Here is a 25,831-nt window from a genome sequence, read left to right on the forward strand (position 1 = left end):
TGTGGATATCTATACAAAAATCTATCCAGGAAAAGCTATACAGCCATCCAGTACTTAATGGAAGCCATTTCATTTGAGAGGACTATGAATGATTATCGATTTTTCTCTATCATTCCCAAAATAACATAAAACAATCCTAAATATTTTCGCCAAAACAGTCAAAATGACAGGCATCTTTAACGTAATTACTCCTTTATTACGATTTATCTCATTCATTGCACACGCTATATATCGACCCCTTCAGAATCAATATTCTTTGCAGAGCAGACATGGAGGCCAAATCCTGTAGTCTCAACTTGGCTGGAACCGTAATGCTTACGTGTAAGCAGAAGGATTTCTGTTCTGAGGTCACCTGCAGTATTCTCATCAGGACTATAATTCTTTAAGATAAACATGTTTGCTGTATTTAAGACATGCAGTGATATTTTATAAGCATTTCTTTCAAAATGCTGAACTGCCTTTTCACCTTGAGGGTGAGGCCCACAGATTTTGTGAAAAAGAAAGCTTTTTGTTGCCTTTCATGACAAGAATGAGGAACAATATCTGAGCTTTTTTAACAGAACATTTTTGGTAAACATATACCTAACGTGCATTTTCAATTAAAACGTGACAAATAAGAGTACCTACTCACCATATCAAGGATAGTGACATTGATGGGGTTATTTAAGTCACAGCCAAACGTCATCTTTCCAAGCATGACAGAAGCCATGTGTTTCAATATCAGCAGAAGCCCAGGGTGTCCAGTGACAACATAAAAAGACTTGCTGAGAATTACAAATAAATTGCCATTGTGCATTCGATTAAGCAGGCTTTTCACAGCTTAGGTGAAAATCAGAGCTCCGGAGAAACACAGATTTTGTACAGTCCTTATGTCAGACCACTGTGTTCAAGCTGCCCTAATGTCCTCGGACACCCCCAGTGCTAAATTCTAAGATTCTGTCAGCTTCAACAGTGCAAAAAAATGGTCTGCTGCAATCTGTTCATTTTTTTTTGTCCAAATTCTCTCCCTATTCTACTCTTTCTAATGTCTGTTGAGTCCTCAATTGTGTTCCTGTGGTTTGAATGATACAATTTACTAATTACGCTACTCCTCCTTTGGACATTATTGTATTTGAAAGCAAAATGAATCTCATTAAATTATACTACAATGATATTCTCCAGATTATCTGTAAACTTTATTGTCTTCTGAAACGTGCCTTATGATTAAAATCTCATAAAGCAGAAACAGTAACAGTGTTGCTCTGCATAGGTGGGAGCAGCTTTTAGTCACTTAGGGCAGCTGAGGCATCCCATGTTACTCTGAAGTGGATGAGAGGTGGTTACACCCACTCTCCCTTCTCAGCACCTTCCTCCAGGATCACTCAATAATCTGGATTGGCAGGCAGGCCATCCGTACTAAAAACCCTAGCTCAGCCAACCACGCGGAAAAGAGCACTGCACCCTTGCTGTTCACAAAAAGCTGGATGACATTGCAGCTTGGGAAATGATATCAATCCCGACACTGGCTCCATACTCCCGAGGAGGGACGGTGTGACAGCACAGAGCTTCACAGAACTCCAATCACTACAAGATGAACAGCAGAAGGCAGTAAGGAATGGCCCAATGCCATGGGCTGGGCAGGACGAAAGAGCCACCCAGGTGCAGCTCTGCCCACAACCATCAGGATTCCCAGCTTTGGCAAACCATCCTTCTGCCCTTTGTAGCTAACGCCACAAAACACAGCATTAGCAGTGGCTGTGCACACTGTGAAAGATCAGCAAGGTCATGGATGACCACCTTGTTCATGAAAATATTCACAAGGAATGAGATCTTCAGACAGAGAGGCTGCACACAGACCTGCTTGTTGGACTGAGAGATGATTTTATGGACCCTGGCAGTGTTACACAAAGCCCCCACTTTGCATCCACAGCAACAGGAAAGCTGTAACAAAAAACCATCCAGGGTGCCTTGAAAATGGCTGGTGTAGCTGATGTCCAAATCAAGTTGTTTGCACAGATGAGTTTAAAATTTCATTCCAACCAAAAATACACAGTTCTACTTCTGATCACTTAAGCCTGGGTCCTGCTAAGCACCACAGCCTGAAGTACAAACCAACTGTGGCAACTCCAAGGCCCAGAAAAATAATGCCACTGAAAAAGCTCATACAGCATTTGAAGATGCTCATGTAGAAGACAAGATGAATACAAAAATAGTCAGTATCCTTCTGAGAATCTGGTGTAAATCCAAAGGACACTAGAAGCCACTTGTAACAAAAGGGCAATGAGTCACTGGCAGCATAAACATTCAAATACTAAAAACAGACCAGAAACAAAGGGCAGTTACAACAGGCATCTACAGTCATCCTAACAAAGAAAAATAAAGGAATGGTATTACTTTGTCTTCAAGTCCAGCCTCTTCTGACACTAACTGCTCTTTCTGGCCTTTTAATGACTCTTAGCAAGAGCAGCAGAAATACTTCGTTAAATAATTTAGCCTAAGTGGATATTTTTATCAGGTGTCCACCACAAGCCCTTTCTATCAATTACTGGAAAGGCAGTACACGCCAGCACAGAGAGCATTCCCTTTTATTCTGGCAGTCCCTTAAACCTCCAGAGATTCACTAGCTGTGCTGAAAATGCCAAACTAATTCAGACTTAAAATGAGATTTAATTTGGTGAGGATACAGCTACAGTATTTTGAAACTAAACTGAGAAATGTTGTGCTACCTCTGGTCAGTCTGTAGCTTAGGTTTAAAAAAGAGTGTCTATATAAAACTGTGCAACATCACATTTAAACTATTTAAAGAATGAGTTAGTCTGCACCTGGGTACCTGCCCTGCAAACCATTTCCCAACTGAAGTAAAGTTATGGCTCATGTCATTAAAAAGCAGAGTAGCAGAAGATATCTTTGAAAATTCCAGGTCAGGGCAAGCAGACCAGTTTGGGAGATCCTGGTCTTTGTACTGCACTAGTGTCTGAAGGCCTCAGCCATGTAAAGAAATTTCTGGGACAGGCATTTTGTGATTTTGAGGCCTGTTTCTCTACAATCTGTTCAGTGGTCAGACCAACAAATTACCAGAGGAGCGTGTAGCAGGAGTAAGCTCAAGCATCAGCATCCATCTGCTCACAGGTACCTGCCTGCCTGCGCTTGCTGCTCAGCGGACGAGGGGTGAGTACCTGCTGTGTCCCTGGCACATCACAAGACAAACACTTGCAAAAGGGCAATTACAGGCAGCTCACTGGCACTTTTATGGTAATTTACGTCTCTGCCTGCGTTCTGCAGAGATCAGATGTATGCAGGGAGCAGGGAAGCAAGGCAGGAATAGAGAATTCAGTGATTTATTACAAGGCATACAGCGAGTTGAGGAAGATGCACCAAGATATCGGACCTGTCAGGTCTGTGCCCCAATCACTAGTGAGGAGTCTTGAGGCTAACCCCAGGGATGTCTCGCATCTTCAGGAGCTAAAAAACAACCAAACAAAAACACTGTAGCAGTGACACAGGACAATGGAAAAGAAGCGTGGCCTCAAAACTTTTCCCTGTTGTGATACAGCCTGCTGGACTTGGGGGTAGTGTATGTGGCACTCCAGGCCCAGGTGAACTTAGACTCACCTTTCAGTTAAAATGCTCTGGAAATGTCTTTTTTTTTTTTTTTTCCTGCACTCAAATTAGATTAGAATGGCTTTAAACATACTAAACACAGACTCTTTTCCCTTTTGAAAACATAACATTTCTAATCAAAATACAGATGTAAAAGTACATGGAAAGAAGGAAACTGAGCTTGATGTAACTTTGTTTTAGGGAGGAAAAATAATATAATTCAATAAGACTAGCTTAAACTCTCTGATTAAAGCTTTTTGAACATAACAGATAGGGAGGCTGAGATCTCTGCTGAGATAAAGATAGTTAGCACAGATCAAAAGAGCTTGTGTTCATGCCAGCTAGATTAAATGACAGGATGTGGTGAAGTGCTGCGTACCGTATCTGGTTACTTCACGTATAAAGCTTTATTTGCTGAATGCAGATATATCTATTAGGTTACATGTATTTATATATGAAAACCAGAGAAATAAATGGAAGGCAATCTACCATGCGTGGAGTATTTGTTCTGATACTGTTCCAAGATTGCATTTTTTCCAATTAGTATGTAAAGCTATAATTTTTATAGCTGTCTCTCTCACTAAGATTGTAAAAGCAAATTGTATTAGAAATTGAGATACTTTTTCTAAAGGCATTAGCATTCCACCATTCTCACTTCCTAGCTTCTGTGCATAAACTCAGTAGAACCATATATTTCATTCTCCAACTTCATTTTAGCATGAAGCCTGGGACAATTTCAGGAGTAAATCAAAATTGGGACCCAAATTGCTGTTGTCATTTTAAAGGATTTTTTCCTTGCTATTTATTTACCTGCGCACGTCCCCCGAAGAGGCAGGACACTGGGCTGGAAGGCTCTGGTTTAACCCGCTGTGGCTGCTTTTGTGTTTGTCACACGTTCTGCAACAGCAGATGTGTGAGGAAGAAAATGTGAATGTCAGGAAGGGAAAACGCTGATGGCTAGGAAGATGCCAGAGGCCTGTGCCACTGCGCGCTTCTGCGAGGCAGCAGGAGGGGTCTGTCTCCACATCTGCTGAGCAGGCAGCCCTGCCTGGTCGAGCTACACCAGCAAGAAACATGAAGGAGAAATTCTGTCAGCTCTGCAGGAAGATTGATGACTCAGAAAATGAAAGGTTTAGCATGGGATGCACCTGAACTGAGCAGATTTCATTAACTGCACCTACATTTTATTATTTTTCGGCAGTGCTGCCTAGAAACCTGAGCCTCGTGGTGCTCCAAGCTGGAAACCCTCAGGAAAAAATTGCCTTTGTTTCAGAAATCTTCCAAGAGACAAAAAAATGAAGAGAGCAGGAGGGAAAAAGCCTCTCATAAACAGAGCGCATCACTAGCGTTGGAATATTTCTGATGGACAGATGCTGGAGCAACATCCCTGCAAAATCAGAGCCAGAAACAGCTACAGCTGCAGGAGAGGCGCACAGTCCCGTTATGCCCTAGGACATCGGGAAGGGGGTAAGAGGGCACAGCTTCCTTAGCCCCCAGCAAATCCACAAATAAGAATTTAAGGCTTTGCACCACACGTGGTCACTCTGTGCAAAGTGAGAACGAAGTCACGTTTATGCTGTGTTAATAGAAACTTTAACACACAAAAATAATAAAAATCGGGTCCTAAGTATTTTCTGAGACACAAACATAGCTAGCGGGGGGTTTTCATGTAGGCAGTCCCAACCTGTGAGAGGAAAAACTGGAAGCAGCTGGGACTCGGAGAACCTGTGCTTTACTTAAAGTACTGTGGGCCTTACTGCCATTCTACAAACTACACGTCCTCCAGCTTCAGAGTGTCTTCACTGTTTCATAACCTTAAAACCCCAAGCAACCTGGGAGAGCTTGCCTGTGTTCGTTTTATTTACGTTGCTGACGGGCTTTTTATAGTGATGAAAAACATTCAGGTTCACTGCCACGCTTAAGGTCAGGGTGTAATGTTCTGAGCAGGAAACATCCTGAGAGGCTGGCAACCTCGGGAGGCTTCTTGCACGCTGACGAGAGAGGAAGAAGCTGTTGTTGTGGGACGGGAAGCCCCGCGTGCGCGTTCCGGACAGGCTGTTCTTACTGACAGGCCCAGAGAGGGGAACTTGGAGTTACCGCCGTGTGGTTCTGTAGCCCCGCGCACAGAGATGGTGACTGAGGGTGGGGAGAGAGTTACTAACAGCCTGCGGGCCTGGGAGTACGGGCAGGCAGGAAGCAGACCTTTTGGAGGCAGAGAAAACTGGAGCAGACACATCTGTTCCGGGGACTGCAGCTGTACCCAGCTAACAGCGACGGGCTTGCTGTCTGGCTCAGAGAGCAGCCGGCGTAGCTTGCGATCCCGCTTAAAATCGAGCTGGTCTCCAAGGCAGGGCTGCCACGTGCCTGTTAGGAGTGGCCCCTGCTCACGCTGTAGTCCTGAATTACCCAGCACAATGGCTGCTTTATCGGGGTAACTCCTCAAATACTGGCATGCTCCAAAAGTTTTCACAGAGTCCTTTTCTTTTATCTGATGGTTCTTTTGATGCTGGTTTTGAATACCTTCCATATCACGGGTGAACTTTGGAGAAGTCAGAGACAAGAGGTGATGTTTCATCTCCCTCACCAGCACACTGTACTGAGGCTTCCCCTACAGAGTTATCACTTTTGTTACTTTGCTTGAAATTCAACCCAAGGCATGGATAAGCCTTAATTTATTTTTTGGTGACAGAAAGTATATGCTATAAACCACACATAGGCTACCTGCACAGAAAGCTTGGAGGGCTGTAATCTCCAAGAATCCGTATGAATGATGGAAGTCAAAGTTACTGATGTGAAAGAAGAGCCCCTGATTTGTAATAGCCAGGGATCCGGGTGGCACCTGATAAAAAACTGTGTAACACACACCTATGTTCTGTTTGCAGTCATGCCCATAAACAGGTTCTTCTCTGCCACGTGCGCATGGGGATGATTTGCACAGGAAGCAGGAGAGAGCTGCCAAGCAGGTATACTTAGTAAATGTGGTCGCTGATGGTAAAGCCAAACAACTCAGCAGCACATTCCATTCCCAGCCCCTGGACGAAGCAGGGGTTTTCCAGAGCATGCCGCGGTACTGCATCAGAGGGGACTCGTGCATTTCATCCCTGATGCGTTACGATTTTATTTAGAACACGCTTCAGCTCCCCAGCCTCCAGGCTGCGGAGGCAAGGTGCCAGTCTTCAGCAAGAGAGGGGGAGAGCTATAAATAGAACAGGCTAGGCCGCTATGGGCAGCTCCTGGTCTGCTTAAGTTTCTTGTTTAGCATGGGAGAAGCAGAAATTCAATCTGCTGAGGAGATGAAGCATAGTACAGGCACTGGCAGCAGCTCTTCTCTTCCAACCACTACCTTTCATTTTTTAGGTACACAGAAACAGCCACTCACCTTTCCTGAACAGGGGCAGCACTATCATTTGTCTACGTTTTCCTCTTAGTTTTTTGCAAACTCTCACCATGCAAGGCTGTCACTTTTCCATGAAACAAGCTACTCACGAGGGAAAACCATTCCTTCATTCTCAAAGTAACAAATAAAATGAATCCCATAATTAAGCACCTAGAGGTAGCACAAATTTAATCTTTGAGGCCCATGGAACACTAAGAAGTGTTTTTTAGGTTTTGTTCTTAATTACCGTTATCTAGGCTCACTAGGAGCTCTCCCTGAAGTTGCTTGTATAAGGAAGGAAAATTGCTGCTGCAGGCTAAGTATGTAACAGAAAATATCACCGAGAGCCTGGTCCTGCACTTGCAGTTGTTTGGTTTTGCTCACAGGTACCTACACTGAGAGCTTTTTCTTCCCTCACTCTGTACTTCACTCAGAATTGCTACTGAAGAGAAAAAACATTTTCCACAAACTTGTGCTGCCCAGTGTACCTTTCAGCGAGTACAAAGCATTTGCATGACAAAGCAAATGGAGCTCATCTTTAAACAATGCATTTTAACTCAAGTGCTTGAACTGATTCTTTGAAGTTCAGACCCCAGCTTTTCGAAGAAATCTGCAGCCAAGATTGCAGAGCAGTGGTTCCCCGTAATCCCTCCCACCCAAGATGCACACTAAAAGGGACAACATTTAAAATAATTTCAGGATACGCTCTCACTGTTATGCTATGTATGTAAGCAGATGGGATTACTTGTGTCAAAAAAAAAAATGTATGCTAAATATTACACTTGCAAGCAAACCATCAAGTCTCAGGAAGACAGCTGGATCTCATAAATCTTTGCTTTCTGCCAGAATCTTTAGCCTACATTGCTTGAAAGAGCGCTTGTGGGCCAATACACATCTCACGCTACGCAACCTGCCGCTTGCTTGCTGAGCCAGAATGAAACCTGTGTGTGTCCCTGCGCCACACCAGAGGTTAGAGCTGCATTTTTGACAGATGGACAGACCTCCTTAGCTCCTCCTCAGGGATCCTGAAACTCTGGACGCAACCTCAGCAGCTCCGGTGCCTGCCCACAGCACAGGGAACCTTCCTCGCTAGGCATCCCCACAGCTCTGGCCATGCAAGGCACCTTCCCACTGCCAACCCAAGCGAGCTGCCTCCTTCGTGGTGGGGCAGATCCCCACTGGCCAAATCTAATTGCTCTTTTACTAGAAGTAAACTTTTGTTCCAGTTAACATACCCAAGAGAACTCTGTCTCACTTGTATGTAGCTGGAATCTTCTAAGATCAGAGACAAAGTGCAAATTTCTCAGTCCAAAGCTAGTCCCTTTCTGCCGCACATCTACAAGACAGGGCTGACTGACAATGCACTGGCAATTCCGAGTCCTGTTTCTCTTAAATTTGTGATTTAGCTATCCCAATGCCAAGCCATTAGTGGGGGGGAGGGGAGGGATGTTTTTAGGTTTTGGAAAGCTGGTGAGACATGTAATTTATTATGAATACTTGCAAAACATACAAGCATACAAGTATAGCAAGGTCCAGCGTGGATCCATCAGCACATTTGGACCAACCTCGCCCTCTAGCATGTGACTTGCTGCAGCAGTGAACTCACCAGCCCCCCAGACAGAGGTAGCTTTGTAAGATTTCACGGCTATCCCCCAGCAGCTTGCGCACTCCTCACAGTGCAAGGTTTGTGAGTTTTCATCTCTCCCACTACCCCATCCTGGCTTTAGTGTCACCCTTCTGCCACAGCTCCTCACCTTTTGGGTCAGCTTCGGCTCACCTTTCCAATTTCAACAGCCTTTGGCTTCCACACGGCTTCCCCCACTGCCATTTCCTCTACTTTAATCTTCAGTATTTTGCTGTTCCCTTTTCTTCCTGCGTCTTGCCTGGAAACCAGCTGGTGGCAGGACCAGCACAGACACAGCCCTGGTGCCTCCACCCTCTGCCAAGCAGCCTCTAGTTGTCAGGAGCAGTCAGCAGAAAGCCAGGCAGGAAAAGCAGAGCAGACAGCTCACCTGGATTTGTCAGAGAGCAATTCCTCATTCCAAAGCCTGAGAAAACTGAACTTCTTCACAAATGGACACAAGGGCTCTTTTGCTGTTGGCATGGACAAAGTTTACATTTTTTTACCTCAGTCTGTTTTCAAAAACAGTTGAATACTTTTACCTGAAACTTGCATTTACACAAACAAGGCCAGACAAAGAAAGCGACCAGTGAAATGACTAACGCTTGCTGAAATCAGGAAGCCCCCCACCACACACACACAGATAGAGGCTAAGTGGGTGTGCCTGTTAAAACGGCTGGCAGCAACATACACAGTTAAAATCAGAAACACACCGTGGATAAGAGGAATTACAGAGTTCAGGTGCAACTACAGCACAAAGCTACTGTGTCACAGCAGGTTTTGAAGAAATACTGAATGTTATAAAAAAAAAAAAAAGGTAGTGATTTGGCAAGCTTATAAATTTTCTTTCAAGAGGGAGGTTAAGTTTTAGTAACTTTTGCTGCAAAATGATGAACTTCTAAGTATTACAGGCTGTTCTTGTAAACCTACAGAAGTCTGTTCCTTCCCTACATCTCCGAATGTTTGAATAACATATTTTGTTTATATCAAGACAACACTCCATATAATTTTATTTGTAGAATACAAAGTTAAAAACAGATATAAAATCAACAGAACATAAAAACTTGTTACAAAACCAAACTAAAATGGTAAAACAGTGCATTTTGCTCAATAGTTTAATTGCAATACGATCTTCAATAAGAAGTCTACTCAATTAAACCTGAATATTTTAGTATTCATTATAGTTTCTATCATGTATTAAAGAACTCTAAGTCACTTTAACAAATATTCTAATTAACAAGCACAAAGAGTTCCTATGGGGAGCACACAGTAGTTCCCACTGCACGAGTGCATATGGACAATACTATATGCAGAAGAGCCAGACCATTTAACAAGCACCAACAGATTTGCGCTGCGGTTAAAATGAACACAAGCAATTTCAAGTTATCGCTGAAGTTACAGGCTGCGTTAACACAAAGGCACATCTTGTTTTAACGTAAATTCACATTTCCAGAAGGTGAAAGTTGCGTGCCCAGGCCGCTTCAAGTCATCACAGCACAATCAGCCAAACAACTCTAAGTGCACGTATCTGAACTTTCAATAGAAAGATCTGGTTTCTATTTCTTTAATCCAGTTTTAATAAGGGAGAAATTAAATTAGAAACAGGAGGTCTCTCTCTCCCATATTTACAGACTGCAAACTATATTGCTTTCTCATCAGAGATACGAGTTTTCCTGTCAGACTTTGTTAAGCTTGGTAACTATCAGTACCCTCACAGTTTGGTCAAAGGCACCACAAACACACAGCCCCTTCTTGTCAGGGCTCCAGTCTAGGCTAGAGATCGGCTGCGTTGACAGGGTCACGTTCTGCAAGAGGCTGACAGAACCTGCCACCCCCATCTCAGCTCCTTCAGAATCCTTCTTTGAGCGCTGAGCAGGGTACTCGCTGGCAATAAGAAAAGTAAAACACGCACTTAACATTTACCGACACAAACATATTGTTATCGTTTTGTTTGCAAAAGACCACACAAAAGAGGCTGTACTCAAGATAAGGCAAAGAAACATCTTCCAAATAATGAGCCATCATATCCAGCCATATCCATGCTACATCCTTAGCAAATATTTCATGACAAAACAATGAGGTAGGAAGTTCTGAATCCTGGCACGTCTCTCCTATAGCCCTTTATTTTTTAACAGTTTGGCTTTTGCCACGGGCAAGAAAATTTAATCTCAGAGCTACCCCTCTGAAACCTAATGCGCCTACTTCACATTCGGGACGATTAAATTATTTTGCTATAATAAGACATTAGGACAAGAATCATTACAAGTCCAGGTTTTCAATATTTTTCAAAGATGCAACTGCAACCATACAAAAACTTTAAGAAATCTATTTTCTTCCATTTATTACCATGTTAACTGAGGATATAATTAGATCTTGAACATGTTACGAAAATTGACAAGGGCAAAATTCACCTGTGCTGCTGTCAATCTCATTCTTTTAGGAATCAATTCAGGATTCCAGATTGAGTACTGACACCAAAATCACCATTTCTACTGTACTTGTAAGCAATAATTTTAACTGGATATTCTGAGCTTGGAAGCAGGACCCCGCTCATCATTTTCAGGAAGGTTCCTTCTTAAAACAAAAAAACATTGTTTTGGTTTCTTATTCCCCGTTGTAGGCTGGAGAGTGATCACTTACTATTTCCAGAGATGAAGGCTCCCAGCTCCTCCGCTCGTCATAAATATATCTCTGTTCTGTGGTAGGTGCCGAACCTGCCATATGGTAGATTTGTGGGCCTAATAAAAAAAATAAATAAAAAAAAAACAAAACAGCATTGTATAGAAGCCATTTACAGATGAGCTTCACAAGGACACAGACTCTTAAACAGGAGTCGCTTGTACGAGAAGACCCCATCCTTCTCACGGTGGACACTGGAACGTCCATTCTGAGGCCCCTTCCCCTCCTCCTGCCAGTCCCCACACAAAAAAGGCCGAGTCAGGTCCCCAGCGCGCCCCATTCCTCCGCAGAGATAAGGTGGCAGCGGCCCTACCAAGGCCACCAGGGATACTTCAGCTTCTTGAGCCATCTGAGCAGAGCTAAACAGAGGTGAAGTGGCGGCAGTTCCTCTGGAACCGTTCTAGAACTACTTGATTCCCAGGCTCTTAAGTGACATGGTCACCACAAGGGGAGTTTCAATGTCTGACATCTCTTAAAGTCATTATTGCAAGCGAATGTACTACAAACACCGTGCAAACACACAACACACACACACCTACAATTCACATTTGTATTTCAGCCGGGGCACAGAAGATCACACAGCAACAGAAATCACCTGAAGAAAACCCCCAACACTCGTAGCCCAACCTTATGCGTATCTGCCTACAAGCATCCAAAAAGAAAAACTTAGATGCGGCTAAGGAAAGATAAGAAATTCCACTTTTATATTTTGATTATTACAAACGCTAATTCAGCAGATAATTGTGTTATCTAATCAAAGTACTTCCAACATCTGATCTGCTTTGCCTGGTGATGTGGAAAATAGGAATTTAAAGGTACTAAGTTGAAATTCAGATTTTTCTAATTTAGGCAGTCCTGGAGAACTTAAACTAATTTTATTTTTTTTTTTTGTGGTTAAGTTCTCCATATTTAAGAGCCTCCAGGCCCCTACGGCTCCCCTATATATTCCTTTCACTCACCCTCAGTATAGCAAGCCGAAAACGTTTGGTTCTGAAGAAAAATAATGATTTCTGTGGCTCATACGAGGTCTTGTGACAGCAAGATAAAACAGCATTTGCAGTGGGCTCACGTTATTTTTGGATATATTTAAGATTTGAATCTGCACGCTCATCCTACTTTGATGTACTCCTCCACTACACAAGACTCCCAGACTAGGGGCACAGCAGCTGAGGGCACAAACTTGAAACTGCAACAGGACCCGAAGACAAGAGAAGCCCCCAAAATCCAGGTATAAGAGAGGACGCCTCGGTGAGCACTGGCAGGATGGACAGGAGCCCTTTTGCTGCTTGCACCTGGGCCACACCAGCCACACCACTGCACAGCTTGTTCCCAGGAACCTGTGCACCTCTCACCTACCAAAGACAGTAATTTTAAACCTGCAGTGCTTCCAACAACTTTAGGAGCATATATTGCAAAAGTTTGTCTTGTTTAAGAAGTTATCTGTCTCCCCATACCTTCTCTGAAACAGAAGCAAAGCCTTTAGTTGGGTGCTGAGTCCTCATATCGAAAACGTGAAATTTTCCCTCGAGTGATGTAGCCACTAGCTTGTTCATATTTACATCTTTTCTGTCAAACTCCACACTGCAAACCTGGAAACGCATAAAAATAAATGTATTCAGCCTTCAAGTTAGCTACTGCTAAAAATAATATTTTTTGTGTGATTTGTAAATCTCTGGTTATCTTTACAACAACATCACCACCAACTTGGACTTAACGAGATCACCCAAAAACACGGATACACTGAAGCTGGAACGAAACCCTATTTTTATGGTACCTTACCCCATTCTTAATGTTGGTCTCCCATCGTAGTGACATGGTTTTTAAGTCAAACAATTTAATGTCCCCATTGTCGTACCCAGCACAAACAACACGCTCCTCTTGAGTGTAAGCGTTACCTGGACACAGACAGAATTGGTTAGAATATAGAAACCCTCCTCAGGCTATAAATTTCAGATCTCGTAAGTCTGCAATTTCAACTACATTTACACCAGAAAAATATTACTATTGGAACAGTAAGATTGAACAAGCAGGCCAGTTTTCTAACCTGAAAGGTACAGAAAGCACAGCTTCAGAACTGGCAGTCTGTTTCTTTAAACAGCGTGAACAAATTCTTACTCCCCTGCTAAGCACTGCCTAAATTGCACAGACTGCTTCAGCTGCTGTAAACCACACTCCCCAGGCAGGACAATGGCACCACAGCACGGAGCAGTCCAGCTGATCACCAAACGGCCCCTCACGCGTGAAGTGTTTCAGGGACAAAACTCTTCTGCAGACACCGGCATTCAGGGAGGCCCTGAGTGTTACAGTAGCCCTCAGACGCACACCCACAGAAGCCTGCCTCCAAAACCTGACTCCCAGCAGACAGGCTCAAGGAGGCGCATCAGCGCCTGGGAGAAGTTAGCCTGCGTGGACAGTGCGTAGCTCGGGATGGACCTGGCCTTGGCTCAACCACCAGGAACTCAAAAGCAAGCAGAAGAAAGTAAGAGGCCGCTTTTCTCTCCATTAGTCAAAGCAGAAGACAAAGGTCTCAATAGCAAGGAGCATTATAGCTGGACTTTCTTGCCAAGAAACGTCATCTCCCTACTATCAATTTTGTTATTATAACCCATGTACTTATTAGCAGTTTGTAAAACTTACTGCCTGAGTCTGGAGGCAGAAATGGAGCTAATCCAGAAATACCAGCCCGTGTACTACACAAACAGCTTGTTCTCTTCAAAGGAAAAATGCTGAGCCCAGGCGAAGCATCTCTGCTGTCTTTAATTAGCTCCTAGCTTCAAGGATTTTCTCTTAAATTAATGCCTTAATGCTTGACAGTTGGAATTACGCTACACCAGTGATCGGCTCTCCGAGCACTGCAACAGTTACAATGCATTAGGACAAGGTAGCTTCTCTGCTTTTACATTCCTAGACAAAAAAATTTTAAATTCCTACACCTAGGACTGTAAAAGTACCTAGGGATAAAGTGTGCACAGCTTACCTGTGAAGTGATTGACCAAAGACTGTGAGAAAATTAGGCCAAATCCAAATATCAAAAAACATACATCTTTGGAAAAACATATTAAAAACAGGTAATTTGATAATGTTGAAAAATAAAACCTGCTACTGACTCGTCCATACAAATAACTATTCCATAACACCTTGAAATAGTTTGATAATTGTCAAAGCACGGTCACTTTAGAGGGGGGAACAGTAATTATCTGGTATCTTACCAAATGCTACTGTCCAGCAGTCTCTCTTGCTCTCTCCCTGAACAGGCTCCATATTAGCCACAGGAGTGTCTTTCTGCCTTGGGTCCCACACCTTCACAGTCCCTGTAAAGCAAGAGAGGGGATTTTGTATTAAGGACACGCTGCACTCATTTTCCCAGGAAAGGCCTTTGCTCTTCGGCCTGGTCATTCAAAGCACAGGAGCATCTTTTTACATTCCAGAAAGCCAGACTGGTTTAGTGGATAGCAAAGCGAAACAAAACAGAAACAAACGAGAAGTATGCTAAGGATGTATGTTCTCTAGCTGGTATTTTGTGTTTATTCTGCTTTGCATTCCTTCTGTCCCACGCTCAGCGACAAGAGTATCTTTTGCTTCTCTATAGCTTCTAAAAGAATTAGAGATCACTTGTCCCAAACGAGATTCAAAAGACAGACTTCATACAAGAACCAGTTGCAACAGGTTTGTAACTAGTTCAGATGGCAGACTGTCCCCTGCCATCACAGCTTGCAGGCTGCTTTCTTGGAATAATTGAAAAGACTCGTAGAGGTCACTAACTCACCATCTCGACTGCCAGTCACAATTTCTGGTGCACCTTCCCCAATTCCTAAGCCACCTACACCATCTATACTGTTTATGATTTCCTTATGACCTTTCACAGAGTACACTGGTATTTCAGGAGCTTCTAAATTCCTAGGCAAGAAAGAAAAGAACAGACAATATGGCATTTACCTTAACAGTCAGGATCTGTATAAAAATTGAGAGGAAACATGAGCACAAAAGTATGTGAGCTCAATTCTGGGAACGAAAAACGGGTGTCAACGTTATGAACGCTTTTTTGATTCCTTTGGCTGCTTCTTTAGACAGGTCTGAAAGCTTTTGGTCAGGTCTGGATTTCTCCATTTGTAAAAAACAGTTGCGGATTCACCACAGCAACCCTCGGGAATGGGTTTTTATGCTGGGCTCAAAGCAAATCACGCTACAGATCAAAATGCTCCCATTAGCTTTACTTCCAGTAAGCATTTAGGGCGACCTCTCATCTATCCCCACCTAGCTCTGACAGCTGGCCTTCAGAGGACGTTTGCATCCACCTCTGGGTTTCGCCGCTCTTTCCCACTGATTCTCATCCTTGGAGAATCCCTCATGACGTTGTATTTTTAATCTCCTTTCAAGGAGGGACTAATCACAGAATATCCCGAGTTGGAAGGGACCCCTAAGGATCATGAAGTCCAACTCCCGGCACCACGCAGGTCTGCCCAAAAGTTCAGACCGTGTGACTCAGTGCACAGTCCAATCGCTTCTTAAATTCAGACAGGCTCGGTGCAGTGACTGCTTCACTGGGGAGCCTGTTCCAGTGCGCGACCACCCTCTCGGTGAAGAACCTCTTCCTGATGTCCTGCCTAAATCCACGCCATTCTCAGCATTCCATCAAAACAGAACCAATAGCTAGCTCTTTTGCAAATTAAATACAATAGTAATTTTTTTAAAGTGCTTTTTGGACCCTATTGCTTAATTGATGATTGACTTTATCTACAAAAATTTATTATACAAACCACTGAGGGACCAGGAAAACCGATCAGGACCATAAAATGCACGCAGCACAGGCATAATGCTAAGGCCGAACGCAGCCTCTTACGGCCGTGCACCCACGCAGCAGCCTCTTTTACAGGACAAGGGCCTCGATGAGGTGCTTGTGAACGCAGGAGGGGCAGCACCGGCCGAACCGCTGCGCAGAACCCGTGTTTTTTGGGGAAAACAGGCAGGTCGCCGTGCGGCCGGCGCGGACGAGGCTCGCTTACCACACGTTGAGGCTCCCCCCGAAGTCCCCGGTCGCCAGGTATCTCTGCTGCAGCGAGGCGGCGCCGAAGGTCCCGCATTTTATGGGCTTGGCCTTCTCGATCTTGCGAGAAAAGGACACGCTGCGCTCAGCGGGCTCCCCTCGGGGCCGCCGGCCCGGCTCGGAGCGCGGCCGGAGGGGGCAAACGGGCGCCGGGACCCCGCCGCCCCCCCGCCGCCCCCTCAGCGCCGAGGCGCGGCCGCCGCCGCCCCCCCGCCGCCTTCCCGCCGCTCACCTCGCGCAGCAGCTCCAGGCGCCCGGCGCGCAGCTCGTACAGCTGCACGACGCCGGTGCCGCGCGCGGCGCTGCCCAGGCAGAGGAGGCGCGCGCTGCGCGGCACCCACTTGCAGTCGAACAGCGTGTAGCTCAGCGCCTGCTGCACGTGCGCCACCACCTGCGGCCGCTCCGGCCCCGCCGCCGCCGCCATAGCGCCCGGCGGGAAGGGGCGGGCCGGGCGCGGCGGAAGCGGCCCCCTCGCGGCCCCTTTCCGGCGGCCGGCCGCGTGCGGGCGGGCGGGAGCTGCGGCGGTCGGGGCGCCGAGCGCGGCTAACGGCGGTCGCCATGGAGACCGAGGCGGCGGCGGGAGGGGGCGGCTTCACCTCAGCCACCGGGCGGCGGCGGCGGCGGCGGGAGGCGGAGAAGAAGGGGGAGGACGAGGAGATGGCGGAGCCGCGGCCCCGCAAGAGGCCCGCCTTCCCGGCCCTGCCCGCCGAGGCCCTGGCGGTGAGCGGGGACGCGGGGCGGGCTCGGCCCCGGCCCCGGGGCGGCTTGAGGCGCCCGGCGCGGCGTCCTGACGGCTCTGTCGCGACAGGTCGGCGGCGGGGAGGTGCGGAAGGTGGCCGTGCCGGCCAACAGGTACACGCCGCTGAAGGAGAACTGGATGAAGATTTTCACGCCCGTCGTGGAGCACCTGCAGCTGCAGATCCGGTTTAACCTGAAGACGAGGAACGTGGAGATCAAGGTGAGGGGGTGCGGGGGGTCCTGGGGTGCTCCCGTGCGGAGCCCGGCGGTGGGCGCCGACATCCCGGCGTGTTCCGGGTGCTCAGCGGCTTCGCCTGGCTGGAAAACCCGCACCGGGGCTCAAAGTAAACTCGTTTAGAAGCAAGTAGTTTGTACAAGTAAAATTTAAAAGCCTTAAGGCTCTTCTAGAGGTGGCCTGTGTAAGCTGGCGGTTTTTTGGGGGGGACTTTTATAGAACATATACTTGAAAATTAAGGAAGAGTCACAGTCTGGCACTGAACATGATTTGCAATGTGTGTGTTTCCCAGACATTGCGCTGAGTGCACATGTGGCGCTAAGGAGTCAGCTGACTTTTGAGGGGGCCACCAAAACTTTCAGTATCTTTGGCTTCTTACAGAAGATACAGGAATGTAGGTTAATAGTGTTTTTTTGTGAGTTATCCTGCCTTGCTTTTTCCAGTTTGTGACTACGCTTTTCTCACTTTTCCCTGCTGGAATCTGTAAATGTAGATGCATACGCAATTTTTTCCCCTGGCAGAGGAAGACGTTGGCCAAGTTTTAGGACAAGAAGTGAAAGAATGCCACCTGACAGCAGATGCTGCTGCCTCTGCTAGGGTGAAAAAAAGTCTAAAACTTAAAAACAAAGCAAAACAAAAAATTTGATGCTTTGCCAGGTTGGTTTGTTCATGTTTCAAATATCTTGTTAATCTTTTTATTATCCCATATGTTTTATTGAACCTGTCCATGTTTTGTAATCTGCTAAAACATCTCAAGGCTACTGTCCTTAAAATAACTTCGCCTCAAGTTGTCTCCCACCATTGTCCATCTCTTCTCTCTGCTGTTCTGTGGTCTGGGTTTTGTTGTTTTTTTTTGTTTGTTTGTTTGTTTTTTGCAGACAACATAGAAGGGGCATTACCTCAGTGTGTCTTTTTTATGGTTAGCTTTCTTATCTTAAGAATTTTGAAGTCCCAATTCTGCTTGCATGTTCTTACTTTGCAAACTTAACTTTGTGTCTTGCAGACTTGTCAGGAGACAAAGGATCTCAGTGCTCTAACGAAAGCAGCCGATTTTGTGAAAGCATTTATACTTGGCTTCCAAGTAGAGGTGAGTCCCTAGCAGCTGGATTGGGAGGTTGGATGAACTTGCTTGAAATCTTTGGCTTCTCCAGAAATTGTATTAAGAAATGAAAATCTTCAGGGTGGTTTCCTATAAACAAGTTTGTTTGAAATTATGACTGAAGTGGAAGGCTAATTTCTGAAGCTAATTCAGAATAAAAAGGTAGTCTTCAAACAGCACACAAGTAAAATCGTGAAATGGAGGAAATACCTAGTAGTATATGAGCGTTCATTTTGCTTTAGTCCAAGCCAGTAGTCATTAATGTTCAAAACTCAAACTTTACTTCGAGAAAACAAAAACCTTTTGTAGTACAGAACAGTCAGGTTGTTGTCACAGGCTTGTACCGACGCTGGTGGTAAAGGTGGGTCTGGGTAAATGTGGTAGGGTCTAAGCACTTGCAGGGTTCTCTACACAGAATTTTTTATTTCTATTGAAAAGAAGCTGATCTAGCTTTAGCCAACTGTTGTTTGAGACATCAAATGGAGAAATATTGTTCACGTGATCTGTTGAGAAAGAAAACATAAGCTTGCCCTGTGTTGTGGTGCTGTAGCACTCGTGCTGATAACAAATCTCTTAATATTCTAGGATGCTCTTGCTCTCATCAGATTAGATGATCTTTTTCTAGAGTCATTTGAAGTTACAGATGGTAAGTGGCTTCTGCTGATGTTCCCGTAGTTGTGTGTACCATCTGCGAGTTCTTGCTGTCTCTTTCCCTGCTCCATTTGTGTCATTTATCCTTGCAGATCAGGAAAATCTTCATGTCAGTAGATGAAATTATTGTCTAGGTACAGGAGGCTTGAAAGAATTGTCATTTTTTTAAATGATTTCCTAAGAAAATGCTCCAACTCTTCATCCTTAGAAGTATAGCACTTCGTCAAATTGTCCACTGATGTGACTCATTACAGGAATTATTTTTTTTTTTAACATAAAGGTCACATGGAGTGCTTTGGGGAATATATACATTTTTTATTTTTTTAAACTGGAATGGGCTCTGTTCCTCCAAGTATTATGACAGAGAGGTAGGAAGTAGGCATCAAAGCGTTTGTTTTGCATATTACTGGGACTCCATGGAGCTGGCTCCAAGGAGAACAGCATCTAAACTTGATCTGCGTCACTTCTACTCACGTTAATCGTGTGCTCTTGCTTGGTTTCTTTCTTCAACGTTAATCGCCCTGTAACACAGGGAAGGCCTTCCATTGCCGATTTCTCTGACAGGCCTCACGGTCACGTATCACTGGATTTTTCCCTTCTAGTCACACAGGCGAACATAGGTAATATTTCACCAATAGTAAAATTGCCTTAGTATTACTTAAAGTGAGTTATTTCAGTCACTTGAATAAGGGAAGCATTACAGAGGGATATGTACTACTGCTGTTTTACCGTTTTGTTCTCATTTTAGTCAAACCTTTGAAAGGAGATCATCTGTCGAGAGCAATAGGGAGAATAGCAGGGAAAGGTGGAAAAACAAAATTCACGATAGAAAATGTAACAAGGACACGAATAGTTCTTGCTGACTCGTAAGTATTGACTTCCTTCCTTCTAGACAGTATATTCCCTTAACTAATCTATCTTGTCTTCTAGGAACCACCATGGTTCAAGTTACTGTAAACTTTGGTAGACAATCAGTAAGACGAATGATTTAAGTAGCATTTTTAATGAATGCTAATTGAGTATTTGACCTTTTGTTATGGGAACAATGACACCAGCTCATCTAGTATTGCTTCCACAGTTGAAGAACTTCTTCCTCTGAGTAATCGAAGTTGAACCCACCAACCCTGCAACACTTTTTTCTCCTAAAGCTGCTATAGCGTTAAGCTTGCAAATTGTAAAAATCTATTTCTAAGAAGATTTAGAGGAGGACAGGTTCTATGGTGTAGTTTAATTACGGCTGTGGAAAAAGTAAGTAGTACACTGATCCAGAATTCTGTGCTGACTTCTGAACTCCTGCTTGAGCTATGTGCTATTAACTATGCAATCATGGAGAATCTTTTACCCCATTAACATTGCTCTAATTTTTTTTTTCAGGAAAATTCATATTTTAGGATCTTTTCAGAACATCAAAATGGCACGAACAGCAATTTGCAATCTAATTTTAGGTAAGTCCTGTTACTTAACCTTCTCCATTACAGGAAAACAGATTCTGCAGATTCAGACTGCTTTCTGGGGGGCTCCAGTTATGCCCTGGTGTGTCCACACCTGCTTTTGGGGGGTGGAGCTTGCTGAGAGTTGTCTGCTGCACTTCAGAAGGGTCAGGGGAAGATACTGGGAGGGGAGCTCTGCTCATTCTCAGTTTTCTTCCCCTTCCTTTGGCCAAGGGCTTGGTTTCTGGCTCCAAAGCCCTCTGCACGGTGCAGAAGGAAGATTTTTAGCTTTTTGCTACTGCTGGTGCATTCCCTGAAGGGTTCAGTGTCAGGGAGCAGTGCTGTTTTGAACGCACTGTCAAGGAGCATTTAACAGCCATAAAGTGCAGTAAAGTGCTTGGTGCTGCTCTGCAGAACTGCTGCCAGCAGGACTGACGCAGAGCTTGCAGTAACCAACAAAGTAGCTAACCATGAGCATCCATCTTACCCCCGGGCAGGTTCTCCCCACTAACGCAGACTTAAAGCATGCTGACAGGGGAGCTGTTTCTGTAACGTGTTACCATGTTTGCTGACTCAGTTTGTGCTTTCTTCTGCAGGAAGTCCTCCATCAAAAGTTTATGGCAATATCAGAGCTGTGGCCAGCAGAGCAGCTGAAAGGTTCTGAGGCGCAGTGCAGCTGCTTTACCAAGGACTGGGGCTGGGAAGTGTGCTCACCATATGCACAAGCTGCGCATTCATGGGGGCTGCAGAAGTGCTCAGCCTTGGAAGCCCAGAAGAGAAAAGGGACTGTTTGTGCAGTCTGACTTTCTTCAGGCACACCATCTGATATGAACAGTCTTGGTGTTGAATAGCCATTAAACGCTGTTCTAAAACAGTTGTGTATCTAAAGTGGTATACTGAAGTGTGAGTGCCTGACTTTACTTTATCCTCAAACCAAACCACAGCTGACTCTCTTTATCCACATATTAAGAAACTGTTCACAGTACATCAGAAAGCCTTTGAGTTTTGAGCCAGAACTAATCAGCATAGTTGAGCATTCACAACCACACGTCATGGATCAGCATCTTCCTAAGGAAAGGTCAGCTAATACAAAGTTTAGCAACAGGCTGCTGAAGACTGCTACTGCTGCAACACTGTCACAGAAAGAAACTGTATAAAGACTAAGAGGTAAAGAGCTTATTTGCACTTGATTCTAGAATCTGCACCTACCAGGATTCTTGTTCTGTTCTCACAAATGATGAGCGAGGGCAGCCTAGTGAGGCTGAGAACCTCCCGGTACGGATGCTGGGCAGTGCCCAGGACTGGAGCACCACCAGCTGTCAGTGCTGGACATCCTGCCTCTTAAAATGCTGCATGCAACAGAACAGGGAGCTGCAGTAACCGTACTGAGTCAATTTATTACACAAGGGCCCTTTTCTCCTGCCTTCCACCAGCCAAACTTGTTACAGATCTTGCAAAATAACACTCAGCTTAGGTCTGTGAATCAAAACAGAAAGTGAAATGAGATTATCAAAAACATTAACGAGCAAGCATTTCTTTGTCCACATGAACAGTGCAGCACTTTATAGCCCAGCAATATCTTTACAGCTGAAATCATTCAAGCCTTCAGCTCCTGAGATTTAAGACTTGCTGAGTTACCTAAATCAGTTACCTCTGAAGTCCAAGCTATAGAAAAGAAAGAGCTTCCACTTCAAACAGCTCAAGGTAAAACAGTGCACTACCAATGTGGTTTGTTCAGTTGTTGCTTATGTCATTTATCTCAACTTGAAAGGTAAGAGGGGAGAGTGAGTCAAGGACACACAGAAGTGATAAGCCTTCCTCCTGAAGCAGGTACATGCTGATCCTGGCCGACCAAAAGCTGTGGAAGGCAACGGGGCAGCATGCAGAAGGCCCAGATAACTTTGAAGGCTGCCTTTTAGGATACATGAAGCAATGGAGGCAATGCAAAGAGCAAGAGCAAAGGACTCCCAGGCTGCTTCTGTAAAAGGAAATACCTGCCTACAGGGAGGGTTGGTTTTGCCAGCAGGGGTCTCAGACCTTTCCCTGAGAAAGAAGCTGCCTTTTGGTTTCTGCCTATTTAGGTTAGGTTTTTTTGTTGTTGTTGTTTTGGTGTTAAACGGCTTAAAAAACAATCATTCCCAATTTAGTAAGATTTAAATAAGGTATTTTATCTCATTTGGGCATTTAACAAAGTTTCAGGTGTGCCCTTAAGAAAAACATTAAAGATTGGGCTCGAAACACGAAAAGCCTGGGAGTGTTCAGGGGACTGTCTGCACCCTGTGCCACTGACAGTAAGTCTTTAACAAGGAACAAAAAACTATGAACAACTTTTCTTTTTAGAGCAGGGTGCAGAGCTGCCCTAACTTTAACAAGAAGCATCTAGGTAAGTACTGAAGCACCCCAGCCAAGGTTCAAATATTTTATTTTATATTCATATAGTATGAAGGTTCTTATAGTTCCCACAACATATGATGTAGCATGCAGAGGAAAAACTAAACATTCAACGTAAATCATTTTTCCCCACACAAACTAAAAAACCTCATCCCTCCCCTTCCAATCCCCCTAAGGAAATAACGGTAGCACTAAATTTCTATAACGCCAGCCAAGATATGCACAAGCAAGTAAGAGAAAATCAAAAGCATTTGCTAAAATGTTTGTAACAAATACTTATGTACAAAAAATTCACAAAAGACTAGTTCCCCCTTGAAGCAGAGCACATGGCAGTTGACACTGGAACAGATACAACCACTGGCTGGGATTACAAGCCACGTACTGATCCAGAGGAAGAAAGTTACATGTAGTGGAGATTTTTGTTTTGAACATTAACATTTACCAAAGTTTGGCAACATTATCTTAAATTATGCAAATTATGTAAACAAGAGGAACATTTCAAATCGATCTACATGCAAAACTTCATGTCATGCAAGGACACCAAGCACCTGGATTTCTCTCTCACAGACAGAGCCCATGATGTGCAGCACTCAGTTGAAGGAACAGCTATGGCAGACAGGTGCTCAATAGAAGTAGGTTCAGACAACCTGCGCTTTCCACTGCTGATTATAAAACAATTGTTTTTAATAGAAAAACTACTATACAGGAAAGATGTACTGTCCTAAAAAATCTAGCAAATGTTTGTCTTCCAGCCAATAGTACCATTGCAGAAAAGGGAAGGGATGATATAAAGTTGTAAAACATGGCTCGCTACTTTTATATCACACAAATATATCAAGTTACCATCCATTACAAATTATGATATGGACAAATCTAGAAAAGAAAAAAATTCTCCAGGCAAAGGACTGGAGAACCGCAAGAGGTATAAATTTAGATAGTGTGAAGTTTTCCTCCTCTATGGCATAGGTTAACAAGATTTTCCCCCTGTATGAATCCTATATACATATATATATATTATATATAAAACATTACCAGTTATTTATGCTACCTGTAGTATTCTTTAAATGCAGAGGGGAAACTATCACTGTTGAAACAACAGAATTTAAATGGCAAGAACACTTTATAGTCTAAGAACTGTATAAAATAAGTAGATGGGAATCCTGCACACTTACGTAGGTCCTAATTTCATTAAGCTAAGCACAAGAGAAAATCATGAATGTGTCTAACACCTTGAGCAGCCGTATCTAAAATGAATCCAAAACAGCAGATGTGCACTAACCGTGGGACAGCTCTAACTGTTCCCGATCCCTAGGTGACAAAATCTAGTGGCCACCGAAGCGTTCTGCAGTTACTATACGCACATGAGGGCTAGTTCTTGGCAGTAGCATTAAACTATATTCTCATATTAAGTAGAATTGTACTAAGTTATTTAGCAAAGAGACACAGTCCCTGGTAATATATTAACAGGTATAAATAAACTTAGTCTCCTGTGTTACAAAAAATGTCATTAAGGTAAATTAATAAGAAGCAATGCTTTGTCAGCCAGTCAATATATAGAAACATCTGAACAGTCACAGGAAAAGGAAAAGAGTTGACCTAACACCCAGTTAAAATTTTACATTCTTCTACTATATATATAAAACTGTGTGAAATAAAAGTAAGGATGTATATCCATATATTGAACTGTTAATATTCTGCTTGGCACTTTGTACTCTAGTTTTGTTTCTGAATCAAGTATATTAAATTAAAGCCCACCTAGCTACTACATATAGAAAGCTACATATATATCTATATATAAATACACACACACATATATATATATAGATAGATATTTCCTTGTTATAAAAGATGAAGAAAAATAAATTAAAAAGCCAACCCCTTCCCTTTCTCCACCACACTGATATGCTCTTTCCATCTTTGCTGTCCTTCAGACTTTAAAGTGCTACACCGAGTTATTGAGAGAATAAAAGTTCAATAACACTTAGTTGGCTTCATGAGGCTCATGTTGGAAAATGTGGCTTCACAGAGAAAAATACTTCCATTTAAATACACAGAGAGCATTGCTGGACGTCTTGAGCAGATCTTCAGAGATGGAGAAGAAAGCAAAAGTGTTGGGTGGTGCCCTACAGAGTCACACATCTACCACCATCTTTTTGTGGATATCTAGGCCGCCTACAACCTGGGAGAAAAACAAGCACTCGTAAGTAGATAAGAATTGAAAATTGGCAAGACAACAAGCACACTTCATTCAAAAAGATGCATTTATCTCTATTATAATCACAATACTCCTGTCCTCTTCGATCTAATTTACATTTCACAAGCATTGCATGATACGCAAATTAATTAGGTATTACCCAAGGTAATTATATTATACAGGTTATACAATCATGTAAGTTACACCATCTCGGCTTTCTTCCCCCTCATCTCCTATTCTGACCTTGTATTATGCTGCTGCATGTTAACTGAAACGCTAACTTATTTCTAAAACATCCTATAAAACCGTGCAGCTTTACAAAGAGAAGCAAGGAGCAACAGCAAAGCAACACCCCCAGTTTTTAAGAGATGCCTTTCATCTGCTTGTCCTTTTTCAAGAGCAGCACTCAAGGGGTTACTCTCCCTGTAACTGACAAATCCCACTACCCTGGCCTCTGTAAAATCCCTGTGTGCTGCAGACCTGATAATCTCCCCAGGCTCTCTCCGCTCTGTGCAAAGATAAACCTTTCTCAAGAGTGATTTGGAGCAGACACCTAGTTTAGTGACAGGAGATTAACCTGAAGTTAACCTCTGCGGTACACACCTCTCCCCTCCAGCTACCACCTCTGAGAAAGAGGCTTTGTAAAACAGAGATCCGCTGTGAAGTACTCCTTTTACAGTTTACACATAATTTGAAGCATTTGTCTTCACTCAGACTTACATGCCTGCCCACTGTTCTTTGATTTTTCCAGTCTATTCTACTAAACAGCTAGAAACAGAACAACTGGAAGTGCT

At 43.9% G+C, this 25,831-nt stretch overlaps 3 protein-coding genes across 6 annotated transcripts in view; 1 reads left to right on the plus strand and 2 right to left on the minus strand.

Moving 5' to 3' along the window:
- Positions 1–9,551: 9,551 nt before the first annotated feature.
- Positions 9,552–16,757, minus strand: DNAAF10 (dynein axonemal assembly factor 10). The gene is made up of 8 exons (XM_080587078.1): positions 16,532–16,757; positions 16,259–16,359; positions 15,022–15,152; positions 14,465–14,566; positions 13,035–13,150; positions 12,710–12,844; positions 11,217–11,314; positions 9,552–10,460 (listed from the first exon to the last, which is right to left on the minus strand). The coding sequence occupies exons 1-8, from the start codon at positions 16,721–16,723 to the stop codon at positions 10,253–10,255; spliced, it is 1,083 nt and encodes a 360-aa protein (XP_080443204.1). The 5' UTR covers positions 16,724–16,757; the 3' UTR covers positions 9,552–10,252.
- A 2-nt stretch (positions 16,758–16,759) lies between these two features.
- Positions 16,760–21,340, plus strand: PNO1 (partner of NOB1 homolog). 2 transcript variants are annotated; one of them, XM_080587103.1, is made up of 7 exons: positions 16,764–17,019; positions 17,108–17,257; positions 18,276–18,359; positions 18,957–19,017; positions 19,771–19,888; positions 20,397–20,467; positions 21,049–21,340. In XM_080587103.1, exons 1-7 carry the CDS (start codon positions 16,858–16,860, stop codon positions 21,114–21,116), a joined length of 714 nt encoding a protein of 237 aa, XP_080443229.1. In that variant the 5' UTR covers positions 16,764–16,857; the 3' UTR covers positions 21,117–21,340. The 2 variants fall into 2 exon arrangements, 1 of the variants encoding a protein (XP_080443229.1); XR_013949270.1 differs by lacking the exons at positions 20,397–20,467; positions 21,049–21,340 and adding an exon at positions 20,101–20,389 and having other exon boundaries at positions 16,760–17,019; positions 19,771–19,996.
- A 1,517-nt stretch (positions 21,341–22,857) lies between these two features.
- Positions 22,858–25,831, minus strand: part of PPP3R1 (protein phosphatase 3 regulatory subunit B, alpha) — a 38,078-nt gene continuing 35,104 nt past the window's right edge. For all 3 annotated transcript variants that reach the window (XM_080587107.1, XM_080587106.1, XM_080587108.1), the window contains one exon: positions 22,858–25,022. In XM_080587107.1, coding sequence (XP_080443233.1) covers positions 24,975–25,022 — 48 coding nt within the window. In that variant the 3' untranslated portion in view covers positions 22,858–24,974. The remainder of the gene's footprint in view (positions 25,023–25,831) is intronic.

The sequence above is a fragment of the Anser brachyrhynchus genome (assembly GCF_964034855.1).
Source record: "Anser brachyrhynchus genome assembly, chromosome: 3".
Taxonomy (NCBI): Eukaryota; Metazoa; Chordata; class Aves; order Anseriformes; family Anatidae; genus Anser; species Anser brachyrhynchus.